Here is a 17368-nt window from a genome sequence, read left to right as displayed (position 1 = left end):
CACTCAGCCTTAAAGAGTACGGACACCTTGACACCTGCTATGACACGGATGGACCTTGAGGACATACGCCTAGTGAAATAAGGCAGACACACAGGGACCAAGTCTGTGATCCATTCACCTGAGGTCCCTCGAGGAGCGAGGAGCGGGGTCCACAGAGACAGGAAGCAGATGGTAGCGCCAGGGCTGGGGGAGGGGGGGATGGGGGCTTAGTGTTAATGGGCGCAGAGGTTCCCACGTGCGGGATGACAGGGGTTCTGGGGATAGAGGGAGGTGATCAGTACATAACGGTGTGACTATTGAAGACCACTGAGCTGCACACTTAAAAATGGATAACATAGTAAATTTTGTGTATTTTCATGCAATAAAAAAGACAAAAACATACATTGTAGAAACCAGAAAATACAGCTATACCCTCCCATTATCCCCAAACTTGAAGCAAATGGCTACTGAAAGTGGCAGGAGTGGGGAAGTGCCTTCAAAGCTGGAGCGGGAGTGTCAGGTGGCGGCCCAGCCGGCCAGGCTGAGAGTAATGAGGTGCTCCTCCCCATGGGGCCCCTCGTGATGGGGCAGAGGATGCCTGAGGGGCATTCCTACTGGCCAGGAGAGGCTTCAAGGTCACAGGCATGACACAAGCACGACGTTATTTTGTGTCCCATCTCAGGTGAGTGCACTCATGAGCGAGTGAAGGGTGGGATCCCCCAGTCCTCTCCTGCAGCTGTGTCCAGGGAGAGCAGTGAGAGTGCCAGGAGACAGACACCTCAGAGAGAAAACTCCTGGGTGCCATCCGCCCTGGCCAGCAAGGTCAGCACAGGCAGGGAGGGGCAGGCCATGGCTGGGGCCTGCTGACTCGTGGCCTGGGACTGTGGGGGGGGGGGCAGTGAGGGCCAGCAGGCTGGGGGTCCATGGCCTGGCCTGCAGGGCAGCCGTACCACCTTCCAGTGTCCCACACAAGGCCAGCCTCAGGAGGGACAGGTAGAAACAGAAGTGACTTCAGCACTGGGACTGCCCATTTCTGCGCAGGGTAAATGAGGCTCGGATGGGGCGCTGCCCAGGCCCTGGGGGTTGCGGGCCAGGCCAGCAGCATCTAGAGAAGGCTGACAAGGACGTGGGGTCCCGCTGCGGTGGGAACAACCCTGGGCCAGCCCCCCAGGCACCACCCCTGGAATGTCTGCTCAAAGACAGAATCTACCATTCAGTTCAATACATTCTTAGGCCATCCTGTTGCTTTTAACTAGTTGTGTCTCTATACTTAACGTGAGTTTCTTGTAGGCAACAGAGTTGGTTCTTGGCGTATTGTCCTTGTTTGAAGGCTCTAACAGCCTGTGCCCTCTAATTACAGTGTTCAGACTTACACTGAATTTAACTATAGCTATGGATGAACTTAAATACCATCTTGCTATTATTTTGTTGTGCCCATTTGTCCTTTGTTCCTTTTCCTCTTTTCCTGCTTTATTTTGGGTTTAATAAATATCTTTTTAATCATCCCATTTTATCTCCTTTATTGGCTAATTTATTTCGATTTTTCCAATTTTCCCACTAACGTGCCTTTCCGGTTCCAGGATCCAATCAGGATACCGTGCTGCCTCTGGAGTACCTTTGGAAGGAACGAATGTGGGCCCAGCCGGCTGCTTCAGGATTCACAGTACACACCACAGGCTATCTTCCGAGTGTCATACCACTTCACACACAAGGACCCTAAACAGCAGACTTTCACTGCCAGTCTTTGTGCTACTGTCATGAATTTTATTTCCACATAAGTCAAAACCCCCAAAATACATTATTATTTTAGCTTTCAATAGTTACTTGTCTCTTAAACATTTTGATATTTTTTATTGGTAAAATATATACAGAATTTTACCACTTTAACCAATTTTAAGTGCACAGCTCAGTGGCATTAAGCACATTCATTGTTGTGTGACCACTCCACCATCGGTCTCCAGAACTTTCTCATCGTCCCAATCTGAACCTGTTCCCATTAAACACTAAGTCCCCATTCCCCCTCCCCCGGCCCCGGCCCCACCATCTTCTTCCTGCCTCTGTGGACCTGAATCTTTGCGGGACCTTGTGTAAGTGGATCACACAGCATTTGTCCCTCTGTGTCTGCCTTATTTCCCTTTATATAGTGTCCTCAGGTCCATGTGTGCCATCGCAGGTGTCAGAGTCTGTCCTCTTTAAGGCTGGGTGACGTCCCAGGCTGGGTGACGTCCCAGTGTGTGCATAACTCCACATTAGCTTATTCACTCGTCCGCCATGGGCATTTGGGTTGTTGCCACCTTTGGACCATGTGGATAACACTCTATGAACACTGGTGCACAAATAACTGTTTATGTCCCTGCTTTGTGTACACCCAGAAGGGGGATCGCTGGGACACATGGTAATTCTGCCTAATTTTCTGAGGATCCTTTGTATTGTTCCCATGGTGGCAGCATTAGCAGCCATCCTAGCGGGTGTGAGGTGCTACCAAGTTGTGGTTTCAGTTTGCATTTCCCTGACGAGCGTGACGTTGAGCAAATTTTCATGTGTCTGTTGCCCATGTGTATGTCCTCTTTGGAGAAACGTCTATTCAGGCCCTCTGCCCATTTTTAAAAATTGTTTTGTTGTTGAGTTTTCTAAGTTCTCTATACAGTAATTGTCCTTGAAAAAGATTTTAAAAACAAGAAAAAAACGTCTGTTCTACTCACTCATGTACTGACCAGTCAAGTGCTCTCCACAGCTCTGCAGGGTCCTTTTCTCTGGTATCATTTCTCCTTCTGCCTGCAAATCTTTTAGTATTTCTTGAAATTCTTTCAGCTTTTGTATGTCTGAAAAAGTCTTTATTTCACCTGCAGTTTTGAAAGGTATTTCACTGGGTATAGAATTCTAAATTGATAATTTTCCTTTCAAAACTAAATTTAAAGGTATGTTCCACCTTTGGCTTGCAGTTTCTGAAGAGAAGTCTGTTGCCATAGTTACCTTTATTCTTTGAAATGTCAAGTTGTCTTTTTCTCTGGCTGCTTTTAAGACTTTTATCACAATGCTTTTGAGGAATTCATCAGGCTGTGCTTCCATGTAATTTTCTCCACATTTCCTTGCCCCTGAGCCCCGGGCCCCCACCCACAGGCACATCAGGGGGCTCGAGCGTCTCAGTTCAGTGCATTGGAGCTCTGCTTACTTGTTCCCAGCATTTTCTGTTTCAGTCTGGGCGGTTTCTACTGCCATGTCTTCAAGTTCGCTAACACGTTCTTCTGCAGAGTCTAATCTGCCTTTAGTCTCGTCCCGTCTATTTCCTTTTCCATCTTGACACAGTGTTTTCATCTCTGGAATTCTGTTTGTTTGGGTCATCTTACGTCCTCCTTTCTTCCCTTAACATGCTCTTTTCCTCGGCCTTTCTGAGCCTGTGGAATGTACTTATCACAGCACTTCTGATGTCCTTGTCTCATCTGCCACCTGTGCAACTTCTGGCTCTATCGCTACTGAGCTTCCTTCTCCCTGTGCATTGTATTTCCCTGGTTCTTTGCATGTCTGGTGATTTTTTTCTTATTGGACACTAAACATTGTAAATCTTATCTTATTGGATTAAAAGTTTTATTTTTGAGCTTTGTTCTGGGGTGTTGTTACATTACTTGAAACAATTCTGTCTTTTTCTTTTTTTTTTTAAAGATTTTATTAGGGAAGGGGAACAGGACTATTGGGGAACAGTGTTTATTTCCAGGCCTTTTTTCCAAGTCAAGTTGTCCTTTCAATCTTAGTTGTGGAGGGTGCTGTTCAGCTTCAAGTTGTTGTCCTTTCAATCTTAGTTGTGGAGGGTGCTGTTCAGCTTCAAGTTGTCCTTTCAGTCTTAGTTGTGGAGGGCGCAGCTCAGCTCCAGGTCCAGTTGCCGTTACTAGTTGCAGGGGGCGCTGCCCACCTTCCCTGCGGGAGTCGAACCGGCAACCTTGTGGTTGAGAGGACATGCTCCAACCAACTGAGCCATCAGGGAGCTCAGCGGTAGCTCAGGTCAAGGTGCCGTTTTCAATCTTAGTTGCAGGGGTGCTGCCCACCATCCCCTGCGGGAGTCGAGGAATTGAACTGGCAACCTTGTGGTTGAGAGCCCACTGGCCCATGTGGGAATCGAACCGGCAGCCTTCGGAGTTAGCAGCATGGAGCTCTAACCGCCTGAGCCACCGGGCCGGCCCCTGTTTGGTCTTTTCGAGGTTTGATTTTAAATTCTGTTAAGAAGAAACAGAGCCGTCTTTAGGGGGAAGTGGGCCTCACTACTGAGGCATGCCCATGAGTGCTGAGGCCTCTCCACTTGGGCTGTGGGGTGGTGCCTTGTGCCTCATCTTCTTCCAATGGCCCCAGCTGCGGGCAGTCTCTGCATACACGTGAGCCTTCAGAGGCTTGTTCTTTCTGTGCATCCACTCCAGCATCCAACTGTGCAAACTCTGGCCACCTTGGTCACACTTCTCAGCTCAGTGAGGCCCCTGAGCCCACGTCTCCCAATGTCGCAGTCTGAGAGCTCCCTCTCTCAGCCACACCCTGGGTACATCTCATTTGCAGCCCAGGGTGCACCTCATTTTCTCTCGTCTGTCAGGGTCACTGTCCTGCAGTTTGCTGTCCGATGTCTGGATAGTTTGTATTTTTTAAAAAGTTGTTTACGGGCAGAGCACAAACCTGCTCCTGGCACTTCACCATTGCTGGAAGCCCAACAAATACTTGTCCTACACAAATGTGCTCTGGTGAAATCCCGGCGCTCACGGAACTCACCTCACAGTTAGGAGACAGAGAGCAGTAACAAATACAGATCATGTCAGGTGGTGAGAAGTTAGGAAGGGTAAGGGGGACAGTGACGGAGGGGTGTCATGTTGGGGGCTGAGGCCAGGCGCACCTGGCAGTGACAGATCCAGCTGCTGTGAGGACACACTTGAGGGCAAGGCAGGGGCTGGGAGTCCAGGCAGGTGATGGAGCTGAGCACACCTGACAGCACGAGTTGGGCCAGGCTGAAAGAGCTGACGGGTCCAGCTGGAGCTGGGCCCCAGGGTTGGGAGGGCAGAGGAGTGAGGTAGCAACACAAGTGGAAATGAGGGCGTGGGGTCAAAGTGTGCCAGTGGACACCTAAAGGGATGCCAGGTGAGGAGATGACCCTGATGAGGATGGCCGACAATGGCTTGCTGTTTCTGTGCCCACGGCAGACTGCCCGTCAGCCAGATAACCTCAGGACGCTCGCTCTCAGTTCAGACGACCCCAGGCAGTCACATGCAACCCCTGTCCTAATCGCCTCTCCACAGCCCTCCCTGCTCACTTCAGTGGTTCTGTGCTCAGCCCATGGAGCAAACCGGACCTGGGCCTGGCTCTGCCCCATCACCCAGCTTCCTCTAAGAATCAGTGTCCCCACACCTCCAAACTAGCCATGACCCCACTGCTCACCAAACACCGCCCTAGCCCCATGAGCACAGAAGGCCCCATCCTGCCCCCAGTGCCGAGGTGGCCCTGCAGGGGCCTTTCGTGTGGGAACACGCAAACTACTTGTCCGCAACTGTCTGTGCCTCCTGTGAACACCATCACCTCTCCTGTCGACTCCCTCAAACTTCAGGCCACGCAAAGTGCACTAGTGCATCGTCCCCGCTGGCCACTGCTCTTAGAGGGCAGGGCCTGTCAGTTACAGGGCCCCCACCACACAGGCACCCAAAAAAGCAAGCGGACACAGGGATAGGGGCATTACGGTGCCATTTCAGGGACAGTCTGGTGCACTGGGACAATGGTTACCCACTCTGGAGTCAGACAACCCGGGTTCAAATTCTTTCTCACCATGACTGGCTGGGTGGACTGGTAAGTTTTATAGATGGGAAAACTCAGGCTCTGGCCTCAGTTTTCCCATGTATAAAATGGGGATGAGCGGGCATGCACTTCACATGAAGCCCAGAGGGCATTAAATGAGCTGCCAGGACCCACTGTGGGCTGCCCCTAGCACCAGCTGGCCACTCGTCCAGGGGGCAGCACCCTCGGGACTGTCAACACAAGCAAGTCCTTGCGTCCAAATATAAAGGGATTTATTCACTTCTGCCACCAGGAGTACAAAACATAAAACAGCAAGTCCCCCCCACCCCCCCGCAGCTGTTTTCTGCGTCGATGCCCGTGAGGTCATCCAGGCAAGGCTGCCGTCCACTCCAGGCCCTCAGGCTTCGAACATTGCACAGCTGGCGCACAGCACTTTCTCATGAATGTCACTGCAGCTGCGACATCGCAGGGAGAAGGGAGAAGAGCTGGTGTTAGGGAGCTGAGTTGTGTCCCCCCAAATATGTTGAGGGGCTAACACCCAGGCCCTCAACCTTGTTTGGAGATGGGGCCGTTCACTTCATTTGTGAGGATGAAGTCCCCCTGCGGTAGGGATGGGGGGGCCCTGAGAAAAAGAACTACACGTGACGAGAAAGACACACTCAGAGGAAAGGTGACGTGAGGACACGGAGGTCACCAATGTGCCAGAAAGCACCGGAAGCTAGGAGACGCCTGGGGCAGGTCCTTCCTAGCAGCCTCAGAAGGAACCAGCCTTGCTGCAGCCCTGATATCGCACTTCCGGCACCAGAGCGAGGGAACAAAGGCCGCCTGTCAGTGGTGCTCGTTGGAGCAGCTGTGCTGAGACAGCCGCTGAGCCACCTAGGGCCCCACCTGGGTTTCAAACGGGATGGAAGCCCCCAGAGAAACTGCCCAGGTGTCCAGTTGGAATTTCCTGGACTCCGAAGGTTCACGCTGGGAGCACGAAAATAGGGTCAAGAGGAGGAAATTCAGGGACTCGCAGGGACATTCACCAGGAGGGGTCTTGAAAGGACAGGAAATTGGCAGCATGTTATAGGAAACACAAGGAAGGCTGCTGAGTCTGAGACGTCGGCAAGGAAGTCAGAGCTGCAAGCGACCTGACATTTCAGATAAGCCCGTTGTCCGCAGGTGAGCCGGGAACCAGCCAAAGCTCATGCCAGGACCGCCCGCCAGCAGCCGGGCTGTGAGCCCCGACAAGCCACGCTGGAAGCAGCTGGGGAGAGGCAGGAGGCTGTGGGCACAGCAGGCCCGAGGCCTGGCTCCCAAGCCTGGGGACGCAGCTCAGCTTTGTGACCTGGAGCAAGTTGTTTGTTCATAAAACAGGGCAGAGAGCCCACACCTGGCTGTGGCCATGAGAAATGGGTGTGTGCGTCGTGAGGTCGCACCACAAATCCTGTGAGTAGCTGGGGAGGAAGCAGGAAGTAGAGGCTGGGAGGGAACTGGCAGGGGAAGTCCTGCAAGGACACTGCGGGCAGGAGGAAGTTCCCCGCGACATGGGGCTGGCAGGGTGCCCGCTGCCCCTCAGCCTGCCCTTGTGCTGTGTCCTCACGTGAGGAGGCCGTGGCCATGGCAGGCCCTGCCCCGTTTGCACATAAACAGGAGGACAAGAGTTAAGGCGGTGAAATCAAGTTACACTCGTACCTCGCCCAACAATATCACTCCCCAAATGGGTGGCGTGAGTGCCCCCCAGTCCTGTGTCCCACTCCCTGGGACTGGCCCTGGGGCCTGGGTCCTCCCAGAGCTCCCACCTGCCTGGCTTTCTGTCTTATCAGCCGGCCCACCTAACTTCCTGTGCTTGGCTCTGAAGACTGTCAGGGTGAAGGCAGTTTTAGGCAGCTCCCAGTCTGCTTGGGGGAGCGTCTTTCCTACGAGACACTGCCCAAACTGCCACCTGTCAGCCCAGGGTGGCCACTGGGGTGGGACCAGTGCTCAGTGCGCACACACGCGCACTCAACTAACAGGCCAAGCAAACACTCTGTTTCCTGCTCGACAGCCGTAACCAGGCACACAGGACATGGTGACACCTGAGGCGCACCTGCTCTCACCTATCGGGCTTTCCTCCAATAAGGAGACACCACGTAGGAAAACCATGTGCACAGTCCCAACGTGAGGGCTGAAAGGACCGAATATGACTGTTTAAGACAGATGGCCTCGGCCAAGCACAGAGATGGCAACCTGCGAGACTGACTCCCCTCAGAAACGACCACAATCTTCAAGGGCCCCCAACGCAGCCGGGGCGCCCCACGGTGCGAGCACTTACTCCACGAGGGCGCACGGGGCACAGGCCACGGCTCCACAGCCACTGCAGGTGCGCACACACCGCCCGCACAGGGGGCGTTCGCACTGGCCACACGCTGCCGGCCCGTCCACGACTCGCACGCACGAGGAGCAGGCTCTGGACGCCACTCCGGATGCGTCTGTGAGGGAGAAACGCCACCTGTCAGCCCGGCAGGGACGTGCAGTGCTGAGGCTGCGGGGCCAGCGCCTCCCCACCTGGGGGAGGCCGGCCCTCGCACACCTGGTCTGCCCGGATCATCAGGACAACCCACGAGCAAGGGCAGCAGGGTAGCTCTGTGACTCCAGGCCGTGTCCCTCCCGTTACTGCTCCCCAGACCCCCACACCCTGGATGCAAGGACCAGCTCTTCCCAGGATGCATCAGAACTCTCTTGGCCTTTGTCCTGTGACTGGCATCTATGTCACAGGTTAACAGAGATTCCTGGGCTCTGCCCAGACTCAGGGGTGGGCTGGGGTCTCTATTTTTAACCAGCGACACAGATGACAGTCTGACACGCACACTACACTGCACAGACACCAGACCAGGCCGCTCCCACCCAGACAGGACTCTCAGGAAGCTGCATGGAAAGTGGGCAGGACATCCCAGTGGGTCTCTGCTCCTTTCTGACCCGACTGTAACAAGCCACTTCCCAAGTCCCAGAGCTGGATGTCGGCGGGGGCAGCCTCCACCTGTCAGGGGCCTTCCAGTGTTGCCCCAGCTCCAGACGCTGGGCAGACAGTGTCTCAGATGGGGGGAAGTGCCTGCTGTGGACCTCACTCACCGGCTTCACAGGCCGGGGCTCGCCTCCTGGTCAGCCGGCCGTCTGGTCCGATCAGCATCTGTCCATGTGTGGCCCGCGGGGCCTCTGTGGGGCCGGGCTTCGGGGACTCCGGCAGGTCAACGATGGCGCAGCCTTCCTCCCACATGTGGTCCATGTAGGCCTGGGCCCCGCGAAAAAGCAGCTGCCTGGTCTTCTCTGGGGAGACAGAGCACTCCTCCGGTTAGGCCTTTCGGCACAGAAGCCCTCGCACAGCCATCTCGTCCTCCACGCCGGGTGTGTGAGGCCCCTCCGTGCTGTCCGGTCACCCCTGCCCACGCCACTCCCTGGGGAACTGCACCCACCCTGCCTCCCACCCATCCTGAACCGGGCTCAGCTGCTACTTCCTACAGGAAGGTTTGGGGCCGTGCAGCCCCCCTCGGGCTCCCTCTCCGGTCACTCTGCTCATTTTCCACACAGCTCTCTCAACGCGTGGCCTCGCCTCACGACTGCTCCCCTCCTCCCGTGCCCCACCAGCCAGCGGTGTCCAGCAGAGGAGCTCTGAGCTATGGAGCACGGGCTCACAGGCAGAGGCTCAGAGCTGGGCCTCCAAGCCCAGCCGATGTGCACCTCCTTCACCCATTGCACAGCTGCTGGCAAGACACAGCAACAACTGGCTCCTGAACTTTCCAGACCTCTGCAGGCTCTGGACAACCTGCCCACAGAGCTGAATTGGCAGCTCAGCACCCACAGCAGTGGCTTTCCTTCGGGCCACATGTCACCTGGGGACTTTCACAAGATCAAATGCCCATTGCCAGCCCCAGAAGTGCTTTGTTTGTTATTTCTGTCTTGTCCCAATAGAGCCAGGGTGGGGATCCTGGAAGCTGGTGGCTCTACGTGAAATTGACAGGAATAGTTGCTAGATAACTCGAATGGAGTGGCTAATGACAGCCGGGCCACCAGCTCCTCCTCCTTTGGGCTCTCCTGTGCCCTCCCCAACTCACAATGGGATGGAAATGGGGGGGAGAGGGTGTCACATGGTGAGGCTAATGTTTATCTTCAAGGTCTTGTGGTCAGTGTCATAGCCTTGAGCTTGGAATTTGCTACACAGCAGTTCAAATTGGGCGTCCTGCCCTTACTATGGAACGCCCAGGGAGCCCAGCCCCTCTCCCTGGAAAACCTGCAAGTCATGGGGCCCTGCAACGCCTCCCCGGCGGGCGGTCAAGGGAGAGGGTAAAGAGCCAGACTGCCTTGGTCCCCATTTTTAGTTCTTGCTGCTGGTAGTGTTTATTTCTTTTTGAAATGTCCTGCTGGATTACATATGCAGTTCAGCCACAGGCCCCATGGCTTCACTCATTTTTGTCACCTGCATGGCCTTGGAAAGCATTTGCGTTTGCAACCCGAGTGAGCAAGGAAAGAAAGGCAGAGTAGGTGAGGATGGTGGTAGTTGGGGTGGGGGGAAGAGGCAGAAAACTGGGGTCTCCCGAGGCCGGGCTCTTCCCCACGCCCCTAACACGCAGCAGCACCACTTAATTACAAACGCACAGGTCACTTTCTAACTGCTCTGCGGGTGCAAACTTGTGCTTGTGGCCCCGACCTCTCAGTAAGGTGAGCTTTACCTTACACCTGTCCCAGGGTATCAACCACCCCAAATTGAGGAGCAATATCCGTGCACCTGAAACTCTGTATGAGAGCAGGTGAGGACTCCATGGCTTACTGCCCGCTCATCTCACCCGGAAGCGGATATTGCAGCCACACGAATCCCACTGCACTGTTCTGCTTCCTGGCTCTTGCACATTCTGTTCCACCTGCCTCGACTCCGCCTCTCCCCGCTGCCTAGCTCCTGGTCCCCCTGCAGGATGCCGCTTAGGCTGCTCCTCCACCGGACCTCTGACACCCTTGCAGGCGGTCCTGCAGCGACCTGTGCCAGCCGGAGCCTCTCGGGACACTCCTGCTGCTGCTGGTCGCCCCCCAGAGCCGGGCGCCACAGGAAGGCAGCGTCGCACGCGCAGCCGCAGCGCCTGGCAGGGAGCGCGCGCTCCTCAAACACCTCTCGACGAGACCGGGTACTTCTGCCGGATTATTCCCGCCAGGCCGCCGCAGTCCCCGACCTCGCGCTGCGCCCGGGCACCGCAGTGCCAGTCAGACAGGGGCTATCACGGCTACGACGCGAGGTCGGCACCCCGCAAACCCAAGCCCGGCGGCGGCCCCACGCACAGGCCGCTCGTTTGCAGCGGGAGGGGCACTGCTTGCGGGTGGTGGCGGCGCAGGTGGACACGGACGCACTCGCTCCGCCTGCGCTGCCCCAGCCCTCGCTCCCGGTGGCCCCAGACCTCCCCGCTCCCGGGCGCGGCCTGCGGAGACCGCCTGCCCAGGCCCCGCACTCACCGAAGATCTCCTGCGAGTAGCGCTCGGCGCACATGCCGCGGCCTAGCTCCCTCCAGCCTACTCGGACCTTGAGTTGTAGCGGGGCCGCGTCCCCGAAGGGGCAGCCCCGCTTGGGCATCGCCGCGGGCCGGGGGATCTTAGCGTCCGCCCCGCGCCTCGCCGGGGACGTCACAGCCGCGCGCCATCCCCCGCGCAGGGCGGGGACGGGGCTCGTGCGCCGCGCGGAATAGGCCGAGGGCGAGTGTGGGGGCGGGGCTCGCGGGCTGTGCGGCGCGGGATAGGCCGGGGCAGATACCGGGGGCGGGAGTTGGCGGCGCGGGAAAGGCCTGGGTCGGAGTGGGCGCACCGGGGCGGGGAGTGGGAGGGCGGTTTCGTGAGCTACAGGCGCGGGATAGGCCGGGGTGAGGTCGTGGGCGGGGCTCTTGCGCTGGGGGCGGGTCCTGTGGGAGGTGCGCCTCCTGATAGGCAGGAGGCGACATGGGGACGGGAGTCGTGGTGCAGGAGGGGCGGAGTGTCTCATTTTTTGTGTGGGTTTTTTTTTTTTTTTTGGTCCGTAAACTGTTGAAATTGGTTATAGTTCCTCTTTTACGTCACCAGAGTTGGAGGATGATTTCCTTCCTTCTGATTTTTACTTTGAAGGCATTCCCATCCTCACGGAAGTGGACAGTGGCCAGTGCACGACCCGGGTTGCCCTCGGCGCGTCCGGCGCTGTCACGTCACATCCGGCCCGCGACGGCGGCGCGGGAGCCGCGGGGAGAACACGTGCTCCTAGGGCTCAGATTCCTCCGTCGCCCGGAGGTGCCTGCCCACAGCCTCTCCGTCTGGCGCGGCCTCGTCCTGCAGCCGGCTCTTCCGTCACTGCATTTGCAGTGACCAGAGCTGCTGCTTCGGTTTGACGTGACACGTCGCACGTGACGTCAGTCAGCCGGCTAGCCGCTCCAGGCGGCGGGTACACGGTGCCCTGGGGCGCGGGGGGGTCCTCTGCGGTAGGAGCCCGCCGCCGTGGGGCGCCCACCGGGTCACCTCATGTCGCTGCTCAGTCGCCGGCTTGCCCAGAAGCGTCCAAACCTGTAGAGAAATTTAATGAGTTTGTCTGAGCCAAACTGACTGCCAGTTGCTGGGAAGCAAAATCTCTACGGGTTAAGAAAATGCTTCAGAAAATGCCAGTTTTGCAGCTTATTTTATACCTTACAATCGTAGGTTACAATCAAAGGAGGAGACCTAAGGAGGGTTCATGGAATCCATGCGTGGTAGGTTAAGGGGGCGGAGGAAGCAAAGCGGGGAGATCCCTGGGGTTGGATAAAAAGTAAGATGGAGACACACCCTTCTTTACACTGGGGGGTACAGGGTGGTTAACAGCATTTTACAGCACACAGAGATGGTGATCGGGACTAGAACAACATGAGGGATTCTGTCGTTTCCTGCTGTGGTGTGGTGGGCTGTGCCCCGGGGGATCCGGAAAGGGGATGACTGACATTCCAAGGGTCTGTCATCTTAGATGCAAAAAGATGACAGACAGGCTCACTTAAGGTAGAGTGACCTTTGTCAAGGAAGCTACAGGCCTAGGACGTGACTACCTGCCACGACCCACTTTTAGTTGGGAATTTTTATGTTCAGACCATCCTGTGTGGTCACTTCGGTCTCAGTTTGTATGGCCTGCCAGGCTGGACACCCCCGAGCTTGTCAGGTTTAGCATGCGGCCCCGTTTTCATCCACACCTGCTTTAGGGAACGGACCTGGTGATCGTACAGTCACTTAATCATACACCATTTGGTTTGTTCATCCCAGGAAGAGGTGCAATTCCTGAAAATATTATTTTTAATCTTAGGAATTAGGAATCGCTGGAGAGTTGTTGGTGTTCAGATTGAAAGTGCCCCAGAGCCTTTGAATACTCAGTGAGTGGATAATGGGAAATATGGCACCACAGCCTGCGGGGCTCACACAAGACAATTGTTGTCTCCAGTCCAGGAGGTGGGAAGTCCCAGGTCAGGTGTCAGCACGGTGGGTTCCTCCTGAGGCCTCGCTCCTGGGCGTGTATATGGCTGTCTTCCTGTGTCCTGATCTTTTCTTGTAAGGACACCAGTCAAACGGGATTAGGGCCCACCCATATGACCTCTAAAAGCTCATCATCTGCTGGTTCCTCTAAACATTGAAATACAATGACTATGTTATCCAGCAATCGACTTCTGGATATGCAGAGGAAATGAAATGTCTTGAGGACATGTCTGCACCCCCATGTTCATAGCAGCGTCATTCACAAAGCCATGGAGACAGCAGATGATGGCGTACGTATATACAGTGGAATACTACTCAGCCATGAAACGACATCCTGCCCTTTGCAACAACCCGGACTAACATTGAAGGTGTTATGCTAAGTGCAATAAGCCAGACAGACAAAGAAGAATACAGTCTGATCTCACATGTGGAATCTGAAATCATTGAACTCAGAAGCAGAGACTAGAAGGGGTTGCCCATTGTTGGGGGGAGGGGGCAGTGGGGAGATGTTGGTCAAAGGGCACAAACTTCCAGTTATAAGACAGACAATTTCCAGGGGTCTAAGGCACTGCATTGTGTACTTGGAAGCTCCTAAGAGAGTAGATCTTAAATGTTGTCTCCATAACAACAACAAAATGGTAGTCATTTGTGAGGTGAAGGATGTGTTCACCGACCTTATTGTGGCAAAGATTTCCCAGTATCAAATCACATTGCACACTATATGTCAAATTATATCTTACATATCAATTATATATCTATAAAGCTGGGGAAAACAATTATCTCCTTAAACCCCATCTCCAAATATGGTCACATTCTCAGGGATGAGGAGTTGGGACTTCAACATGAATTTTAGGGGGACACAATTCAAGGGGCACACAAGCCCCATAACAAGTGCCAAGCTCTGTGCTAGGCCCTTGGGGTGGCGTTGAGCAGAGCCAACAGGGCCCCTGCCCTCTGGTGAGACAGAAGGGGAAACCCAGAGTCAGGAGACCTGCCCTGCCCAGGGTGGGGTCACCGCAGGAAAACTGGCTGGCCAGGACCCGCGCTCATGCAAACCATTTCTGCTTGGCATAAGTGACCTGGGAAAGTCAGACATTCTGCAAGTGAATGTTTATCGGACTGACGAAGGAACACACCTTCTGTTTTCCTGTGGGCAGTGCAGCAAACGTCCTCTCCAACAAACGCACAGAAGCTGAGGCTGGCTGGAAATGTGTTCTTTAAAATGCTTAATCAGAGTCGCCTTGGTCCTAACATTTTGAGTAATAGTCGTCTCAGAGTCCCGAAGCTGTGTAGTGTGGTTGGACTACTTTCAGGAATTTTTAAATTGAGTTATAATTTTCTTACAGTGAAATCGTACACATTTATACCCAATAGGATGCCCAGATGGTACGTGTGCAATTCATCCCTCAGACAGATCCGCACGCCTGGGTGACCCCTCACCCCTCCACGCCCCCGGCAGAAGTGACAGGTGATCTGCCCTCAATCCCTATGGGTGGCGTTGCTACCCTAGACCCTCACATGTGCTTGAGTGTCTAGCTACCCGTCTCAGCACGTTGACTTTAAAGCTGTCCATCTTTTCGCGCCCTCAGTGGCCCATTCCTTTTGTGGCTGAATATGTTCTGTGCGTGGGTCATGTGGACCACAGCTCGCTTACCTGTTGACGGACACCTGGGTTGGCGCCAGGTTTTGGCTGTGATGAAGGCAGCTGCTTGGAACATTCTCATATGCAGCTTTGTCTGGACGTCTGTGTTCCTCCACTGTGGGTCAGTGCCTGGGGCTGGAATGGCTGGGGGTGGGCAGATGAATGCTTAATTCTAAGGAATCTGGCAGCTTTCCAAAGTGCTTGGAAACACAGTTTATCAAACATCACCAAATTCCTTATTTATCTTTACCCATGTAGTGAGCTGAGACCATGCAAGCTCGTCTATACGGAGACTGTGTTGTCGGTGCAAAGTGGAGCGAGCACCTTGTTACAACTACTACGGTCCTCCAAACATCTGTTAGTGAGAAAGGGGGCTGTCCGTCCGAGCCCATCACCACCCCTGGCCATGCGGGAGTGACAGTCGGCGCTGGGGAGCAATGATGTCCCCTCGAAGTGGATGTCCTTTCACCCTGTAAAACGTGCAGATATGTGTGAAAGGAAAGGGCATCTGAGCTGCTCCAGGGGATGGGGTGGGGACAGACAGTGAATTCCTCACCAAGGCCTAGTGGGACTGGCCACGTATACCTTCTACAGTCCCAATTACACAGATAAATGATTATGAAGGGCGGTGTCTCTGCTTTCTACATCTGATGGAAGTTTCAAAATAGTTGCCTCCACACCCCTTCCCAGGGTTCCGGCTCCAGCTCCAGGTGCCTGAGGCCCTCACCCCATCTGCACACTGCCACCTGTCACTGGATGTAAAACTGTCCGAATGCAGGGAACTCTGAGCCGCTACCGCACAGCTGTATGTTCCTGTCCTCCAGCCTCTACGAGCCTCCCCACGCCTTCAAGTTGGACATTGTCTCAAGGCTTGGAGCTCTGTCCCCGGGCATGGTCTCATACGGGCCCAGGGAAAAACTTTTGAAATCTGCAGAGGTTCCAGTCCTGTTTTGGTTGACATGCAGCAACATGGTCTGGGGGTGGCTTCTCAAGATTTTGTCCAGAGATGGAGGAGAAAAAGCCATGGCTTGTGTTGGTGGGAGGGGGGCGTTCAGCAGCCACTGCAAAATCTCCCTCTGAAACCTTCCTGCAGCTCTCATGTGTCCCCCACGCACCTTGCAAAGCAGGCTCATAGCTTTTTATGTAGCACGGTCATGGAAGGTGGACCCCCAGTCGTGGAAGCTGGACCCCTGGTCATGGAAGGTGAATCCCCGGTCATGGAAGCTGGTCCCCCTGGAGACAGTGAGGCCAGGGTCCTAAGAGCTCACCCCTGCTTCGGGCCGCTCTCCTTTTATCTCTCTTGTATCGCGGATCAGAGGGAATAATTCTCGGAAAACTCCGAGACAGCTTCTACGTGTGCCTGTTACCCACGGAGCTGTGCAGCTGGTGCCGGAGGCCCAAGGAAGCTGAAGCATAACTGTGTTTTCCTGACTCCCTTCAAGTCGCTGATGTGGTTCGGGCACTGTCTGAGGTGTTTGCTGGCATGGTGAAGTCACTGGATTTTCAGAATGTGGCTGCTTATCCGACACACATCACAGGAGTCAGCGTCCCCATGGGTGAGGGTGGCGGGGCTCATGGCAGCTGGCAACGCTGGCACACACCAATTTCAGCGAACCCAGCCGACATTCTCAGCGCCAAAAGCCCAGTGTAACCCTGGCTGAATCTGGGCTTCCCCATATATAATAATTCCTTCCCTCTTTAAGTTATACCAAAAAGGCAGTTATTTTTCTAAATTGACCCCAAACCCTGGAGTGTGGTTTAAGGAGCACAGTGTACGGTAGGAACATGTCGCTTGGCCAGTGGGGACAAGCTCATTCAATGCGGACATCAGAGCGCCACGTGGAGCGCCCACTGCAATGACAAGGGGCTGCCTTCGCACCACCATCCTGGCAGGGACGGGCTCAGGGCTCTAGAGTGAGATTTGTTTAAATGTTTGGTTTTGGAAAACATATTCACTGCTGCGGTCTCTCTTTCATGGGCTGGTTCTGTTCTGTGGTCTGAGCAAACAAACTTGGCTTTGTGTCACCGAACACGTCCGTCACCCAGGCTGTTGTCACAGTGAAGTGTCAGTGGTGCCTTTTAGTGTTTAAAAGTCAAAACAAAACAACAAGGTCAGAACAAAACATGCACGAGCACTACTGTCCAGTGGCTGTTGGATATGTTTATTGTCAAACTGCTCCAACCGGACATACAACCATGTGATAATTAAAGGTCTGTGTTTCGAGCACCTCGGCTCATTTCAATAACAGGATTTTGAAAATGTGAACAATGCTGGCTTTCGGGTGTTGAAAATCATCGTAGAAATCAACGGGTTGAGCTGAGGGCTCAAGGAAAAATACAAAAGTCCAGGAAACAGTTTTCATATTTGTTTGTTTATGGTGTTGGTTTTGCCTCCGAGGAACAGACGACGGCTGTGGATATGGGAACTGGTACCTGCTGGGCCGCCGGGTCAGCTCTGTCTTGTCTAAAACAACTGAATGATCGACTCCCTTGATTTGCCGACACCAACCCATTTCACTGAAAGGGAAAAGGGTCGTT

General features: G+C 54.6%; 3 protein-coding genes across 6 annotated transcripts in view; 1 reads left to right on the top strand and 2 right to left on the bottom strand.

Annotated features, from left to right (window-relative positions):
* Positions 1-5991: 5991 nt before the first annotated feature.
* Positions 5992-11441, bottom strand: SIVA1 (SIVA1 apoptosis inducing factor). Its single transcript, XM_019747212.3, has 4 exons — positions 11194-11441; positions 8830-9024; positions 8033-8189; positions 5992-6191 (listed from the first exon to the last, which is right to left on the bottom strand). The coding sequence occupies exons 1-4, from the start codon at positions 11309-11311 to the stop codon at positions 6134-6136; spliced, it is 528 nt and encodes a 175-aa protein (XP_019602771.3). The 5' UTR covers positions 11312-11441; the 3' UTR covers positions 5992-6133.
* LOC109455603 (uncharacterized) lies at positions 9036-17166 on the top strand. Of its 4 annotated transcripts, none has more exons than XR_012494484.2 (4): positions 9036-10236; positions 10711-10979; positions 11833-14656; positions 14778-17166. XR_012494484.2 is itself a non-coding variant. In XM_088797565.1 (3 exons), exons 1-3 carry the CDS (start codon positions 10149-10151, stop codon positions 12064-12066), a joined length of 591 nt encoding a protein of 196 aa, XP_088653691.1. In that variant the 5' UTR covers positions 9036-10148; the 3' UTR covers positions 12067-17166. The 4 variants fall into 4 exon arrangements, 1 of the variants encoding a protein (XP_088653691.1); XR_012494485.2 differs by having other exon boundaries at positions 11833-14951; positions 15089-17166; XR_012494486.2 differs by having other exon boundaries at positions 10441-10979; positions 11833-17166.
* The window catches only part of ADSS1 (adenylosuccinate synthase 1), a 19821-nt gene continuing 19426 nt past the window's right edge, over positions 16974-17368 (bottom strand). Inside the window, exon 13 of the mRNA XM_074326799.2 lies at positions 16974-17347. Coding sequence (XP_074182900.2) covers positions 17295-17347 — 53 coding nt within the window. The 3' untranslated portion in view covers positions 16974-17294. The remainder of the gene's footprint in view (positions 17348-17368) is intronic.

The sequence above is a fragment of the Rhinolophus sinicus genome, chromosome 3 (assembly GCF_057876585.1).
Source record: "Rhinolophus sinicus isolate RSI-liver-muscle chromosome 3, RSI-T2T, whole genome shotgun sequence".
NCBI classification, from domain to species: Eukaryota; Metazoa; Chordata; class Mammalia; order Chiroptera; family Rhinolophidae; genus Rhinolophus; species Rhinolophus sinicus.
The sequence above is the reverse complement of the archived record's forward strand: the minus strand, read 5'-3'. Positions and strand labels throughout refer to the sequence as shown.

Bases quoted from the DNA above. Each gene is read 5' to 3' on its own strand.
- LOC109455603 (XM_088797565.1), top strand. From the start codon at position 10,149: ATGGCTTCACTCATTTTTGTCACCTGCATGGCCTTGGAAAGCATTTGC. The intron at 10,237-10,710 runs GTGAGGATGGTG...ACACCCTTGCAG, and splicing joins AGGAAAGAAAGGCAGAGTAG to GCGGTCCTGCAGCGACCTGT. The intron at 10,980-11,832 runs GTCGGCACCCCG...TTTACTTTGAAG, and splicing joins TATCACGGCTACGACGCGAG to GCATTCCCATCCTCACGGAA.
- SIVA1 (XM_019747212.3), bottom strand. From the start codon at position 11,311: ATGCCCAAGCGGGGCTGCCCCTTCGGGGACGCGGCCCCGCTACAACTC. The intron at 9,025-11,193 runs GTGAGTGCGGGG...CTGTCTCCCCAG, and splicing joins CTACTCGCAGGAGATCTTCG to AGAAGACCAGGCAGCTGCTT. The intron at 8,190-8,829 runs GTGAGTGAGGTC...TCTCCCTCACAG, and splicing joins AGCCCCGGCCTGTGAAGCCG to ACGCATCCGGAGTGGCGTCC.